General features: G+C 30.7%; 1 protein-coding gene across 4 annotated transcripts in view; it reads right to left on the reverse strand.

Moving 5' to 3' along the window:
* Nucleotides 1–5392, reverse strand: part of SUPT3H (SPT3 homolog, SAGA and STAGA complex component) — a 449818-nt gene that overhangs the window by 147517 nt on the left and 296909 nt on the right. For all 4 annotated transcript variants that reach the window (XM_023527667.1, XM_011354759.2, XM_023527664.1 and 1 more), the window contains 2 exons: nt 3312–3398; nt 284–374 (listed from right to left, as the gene is read on the reverse strand). In XM_023527667.1, coding sequence (XP_023383435.1) covers nt 284–374; nt 3312–3398 — 178 coding nt within the window. The remainder of the gene's footprint in view (nt 1–283; nt 375–3311; nt 3399–5392) is intronic.

A 5392-nucleotide genomic window follows, 5' to 3' on the forward strand; every position in this document is an offset into this window, starting at 1 on the left:
ATCAACACAATTTCCTTAGTTTTGTGATATTCTAAATGTAAAGCAGATCATATTATTAAAAGAAAGATCTGAAATACCAGGTTACCATTAAGTCATATAAGTAGAAAAATCACAAAATGCAGCTGGCAATTACATAAATATTTGGTTAATTTCTAAACTATATTATTTAACAGATGTATATGTATTCTAATTTTATGGAAATATCTACATTTACAGTGCATAAATGTGTGGTCCAAGTGATACATGTACAACTGTTTTGAGTTTAGTATTTTGTTTAGATTACCTTCCAGAAGATCATCCTCATCTATTCCTTTGACAATCTTTGATTTGTAGTCTCGGAAAAACATGTATTTTAGCAGTCTTTTCAGCTTTTTCTATTAAAAATATGAAATAAGTAAATATGAAACCATATACATATACTCACTTTACTGATTAAAAACTATTATAACTAAATTTCATAAACTTGTACCCCAGGATCATTAGGGAAAATATAGCAATTCTCACCATAATTCTATGTAATAAAAAATACAGTCATCAAATTAAACATAAAAGCTGAAGCACAGTATGTTTAAAAGCATTTTTTATTTGTAAGTATCCCAATGCTCCAGAGTCACAATAATTAACTTTATTCTTTTGGTTTTATAAAAAGTTTTAAATTCTTTCTGAAGATGGTAATAAATGTCACACTCTTCATACTAAGCTGACTATACTAACTTTGTAGAATATTTTGTGCACTTTCAAGACCAATTTTATTTTTAAAATTATTTATGAACAATCTACACAAGGAGTTTTAACTTTAAAAAGCCATGAACTCTCCTTTTTACTGCTTTTTATTCTCTGAGACTCTTTTATTTAGAAGAGTTGGTTTATGGTTCTATTTCTGGAAAACATTCTGTAACCCGAGAAACATATTTTCATGAAACTCAAAGCTGATTAATGATAGTTGGGCCTTAATGATGGCTTTCGTTAGGTTTACTAGAAGACCATAATACTGCTCAACTTTAAAAGTGAGTGATAATACTTTGTAATTAGTTGTCTGCTTACACTTAGAATGTATTATTACTGGTTCCTAACCTTCAGGTTTAAGATTCCTAATAATAGCTGAAAACTACTACATTTTACAAAGCTCCTTTACATTCGTTTTATTTAGTATTTTCAACAGCCTTGAGATATAGACAACAGTAATCATCTCCTTTTTATACATGGGGAAACAGAGGTTAAAAATAGTCTTATGACTACAGCTTAGCAGTGTCAGAAGTAGAGCATAAGCTGTGAACCTCAGTTTATTTACAAAGTAAGTAAAGTATCTACCTTACAGGACTATTGTGAAGAATAAATAAACTGCCTAGTGTAATATATAAAATATAGTAGGCAGTCAATAAATACTGCTTTAATATAAACAAATTATTAAAAGAAAAACATAGGTTTCTTTGCTACTCTTTTCTCTTTGCTGATTCTGTTCAGTTCTTTAGGTTTTATTTTGTCTATATTACACCTATGCAAACTACTTTAAATTCTTTTTTGAACATGTCAGCTTATAAATAAAATTATTATTTTGAGGAGAAAGATGAGAACAATGGCAACTATCATATTATAGCCATGTTCTTGGATGCTAAAAAGATCCCAGTTAGGAGTTCTTCTGGACAGTAGAAAGGCACTGTCAATTAGCATATGTTCCTGGTGTTTCAATATGAATTAAAATTTTAAATTCTCCCGAAGACAGGAAAAAGTGGACTATTTTTTGTGCTAGCCTCTTTATCTCTACCAGTGAAAAAGAAAAATTGACTGGACATATTCTGTAAAGTACTAATGTAACTCTATTGTTCTCCCACTGCCTTCATAAAGAATCTTAGCTCAAGAGCCTCATTTCTGTCAACAGCACCTCAGACCACTGGTATATCATGCCTATTTGCCCTTAGTCCTCCAAGTACAATTAAGTCACCAAATCCTGCATAGTCTTACTCATTATTTCTCTGTATTATTCCTTCCTATCCACTTCCAGAGCCATTAGCAATCATATTTTTGCCTTGATTACTTGCATCCTGGTTTGTTCCTTTGCACTTGGTCCATTCTACATGTAATTGCATGAGTCTTACCTTAAGCTAAAACTTCTACTTCAACAGATCCTCCAGTCTCTCTATCTAATCAAACCACTTGAAAATTCTGTGTCTTAAAATGCTTCTTCAACTAAACCATATTTTTTTCTAAACCAGATTATAACCTCTTGAAAGTAAAGACATTTCTTTTTCTCTTCCTTTATATTCCTCATGCTATCCAAGAGTAAATGAACTAAAAATAAATAAAGTTTAACAGTACACTGGTCAGGTAAAGTTTGTAGATCTCTGACTGTCATTGCATAAGGAAATGAAAATACTTGATTCAAGTTGAATTAACCTTCAGTCAATCAGAATGAAAGGTTTTACAGATATAAAGTAAGTGGATATTAGAAAGGGTGTCAATGAAGTCATCCAAAAGATAAGATAAGATGCCTTTTGATTAAAAAAAAAAAAAAAAAAAGAGCCATAAGCAAACAAAATGGTGGAAGAGAAATAGGTAAGTGTAATTAAATGGCCAGGAAAAATCAATGGAGAAGTGAAAAATGGAACATTAGGAACTAAGCACTACTTACTCGCTTGTGACAGCATCTACCAAAGCACACTGCAGTTATTCAGTCAGTATGTTTACGTGTAACTTTTAGATAAAACTTTTATTAAAAATGTAAAATTTTATAAAATATTTTCAACTAGCTACTCATGGTAGATAGTTAAGACAAAATTAGATATGTAAATATCAGCTTTGGTATTTTAGTGCCAGAGTTTAAAGAATAAGAAAGGTAGATCTTTATATACATATTTTTCCTAGACATTAATATATTTATGCTATTGAAATATTCATCTTGATTTGCTATTTCCTATAACCTAGTGTCACAGAATAGACTTGGTATTTCAAATTAAAAACATTACTCTATGAAAGCTTGTAATCCTGTATAAAATTAGAAGAAAAATAAATATGCCACTCAATTATATTTCACTTATTAGAACAGTCAATATTTAATGAATATTATGTAGCAATGAAAGGATAAGTGAGAATTAGCTGTCAGCATAGTTTTACGTTAAGTGCCCTTGCACATATAAAAAAAATCAATTATCTTGTAAATAAACCATTTTGTTGTGCAAACTATGAAGACTAAAACATCAGTTCGATAGTTAAGATTCCAATTTGAACACCAAATAACTAGGATAGTTTCTTTCTATAAGTGTAATTAAGCACCAAACATGGCATTTTAATACAATGAAATTGTTTTATATTACCTTATCTTTGCGCATCAAAAACAGAAGATCTTCAGCAGATATTACCCTTGCTCCCCGAAGCTGAGAAACTTCCGCAGCTTGCTGTAACTAACAACAAAGGAAACTTAGGAATTTTTCTCAATAGTCGAAATTAAATATACTATAGTCATGCTGTCTGAAGAGAGATAAATATATGAAGAGTTAAAAACTTTTGGGAATAACCCAGAAATCACATTACTGCTTTTAAAAATAAAATGTCTTATGTTTTAAGGCATTAAAAAAATGCAATTATATTAACTTATAAGCCCACCTGTGATGCAATAAACAGAAATCCTTGATTTCTTTCATGCGAAAGAAAAATCATGTGCAGCTTCCAGAAATGCATTAATGCACCTGAAAATAATTTTATGAAATTTTACCCTCATATCCATGTGAGCAATGGTTTCACTCAGTATCACTAGTTGAATAAGTATATTATTAATCTGAGCTCCCATGCTGGTATGATTTGAAATAGGTCCATTCAGAACTTTAAAAGATCAACAAAAACAGTAGCTGTTTCTAATATCCAAAGGAAAAAAATAGTTTTAGTTTTGGCAAGTCTTCAGTGGGCAAAGGATTCAGTCCATAAATCATAATACTGGACTGCATTAATTTCTTTCCACACTAATCACATGCACACAAAAAGTTAACTGTATCTGGAATGCACAACACAAAACATACTGCGTGAAAAGTTAGATTCCCCCTGAAATATTCATCTGGGCTCTTATATCTACAAAGCAGAGAGTTTTCTGGAATTCAGAAGTCCCAGAAACACAATCTTACTTGAAAATGACCTGGAAAATAAAAGAATGTGAAAAATGATAGTTCTATTTTTTGGTACAGGCAAAATCAGTTTCTTATTTTGATTAGCTGGAAGGAACATAAAATACATCCAGATGAAAAAAATAAAGATGCTGGAGAAAATACTACAAAAATATGCCTGTAACTTCTTCCAAACTTGATCAAGCTATGATGACTGCACCAAACCAACTCTATCCAATATTATAAAAATATTTACATATAAAAGCTGTTCCTGAATGCACCTTTCTTTGAAAGGAATAAATCTAACACATATTACTGAGAACTAATCTTTTTAAAGTGACACACTGTTATCTTAACAATCATGAGAAATCAAATAGTGCATTTGTACTAAAGAAATTTTGCTTGAATGTTTAGGCGATTTTGCTAAGCAAGCTTCAAACCTTGTCTAAATACACAGACTACAAAATAGACTATAAACTCCCTATGTGTCAGCCTTACCACTGAATTTCCTGGATACTGGTGGTTGGTATATAAACATAATTCTACCTAAATATAGAAATTTAAATTTAACTGTGAACCATTTAAAAAGAAATCTTGAGGGAAAGATTTTGTAAAAGATGATGTATCTACCCAGAAAAAATTAAAAGTCTTCAGCAGGAAAATTTAAACACTTTTTTCCTAAAAATTGGAAGAATATCAAGGAAATACACACACATGTTTTTTTTCAAATAAGAACATTTCTATCGATCTAAAATAACATGCAATCAGTGTGGAGAATATGGGCTCAGTATCCATTTGTCCGTACATTCTCAGAGAATCAAGCACTGTCAAGTAACTTTGTATTTCCTTAAATGAAGAATGGTGATGACTTGAAAACTGTAAAGTATGATGCAGATATAAGTAATTTTACTCGTGTTAAGAAAGGATCACGATAGGTGTGGATCCCTAAATAGCTTTCCCAATTAGCTTTCCCAATTGTTTACCCACACTACATATGAAAAATCTAGATTTATAACATTCTCAAAAATGTCAGTTTATAAACACTACGAAATAAAGAAAATAAAAATAAAGACAGAGAAGAGTTAAACAGTTTAAAATACCTTTTCCAAACCAGGATACATCTATTACTGAGATCTGGAATTTATGTCATGGTTATATTGTCATAATTAGCAGGAAAACTTTATCTTTAGATTTCATGTACCCATCCAGCTAATTTCTCTCACCTAATTCAAGTACCCTTTTAAGTAGTAGCAACTGCTAGTACTTACTAACATGCCTTGGATATCTGTGAAGTTAATCCT

This window comes from Pteropus vampyrus, unplaced genomic scaffold, assembly GCF_000151845.1.
Source record: "Pteropus vampyrus isolate Shadow unplaced genomic scaffold, Pvam_2.0 Scaffold18, whole genome shotgun sequence".
Lineage (NCBI taxonomy): Eukaryota > Metazoa > Chordata > Mammalia > Chiroptera > Pteropodidae > Pteropus > Pteropus vampyrus.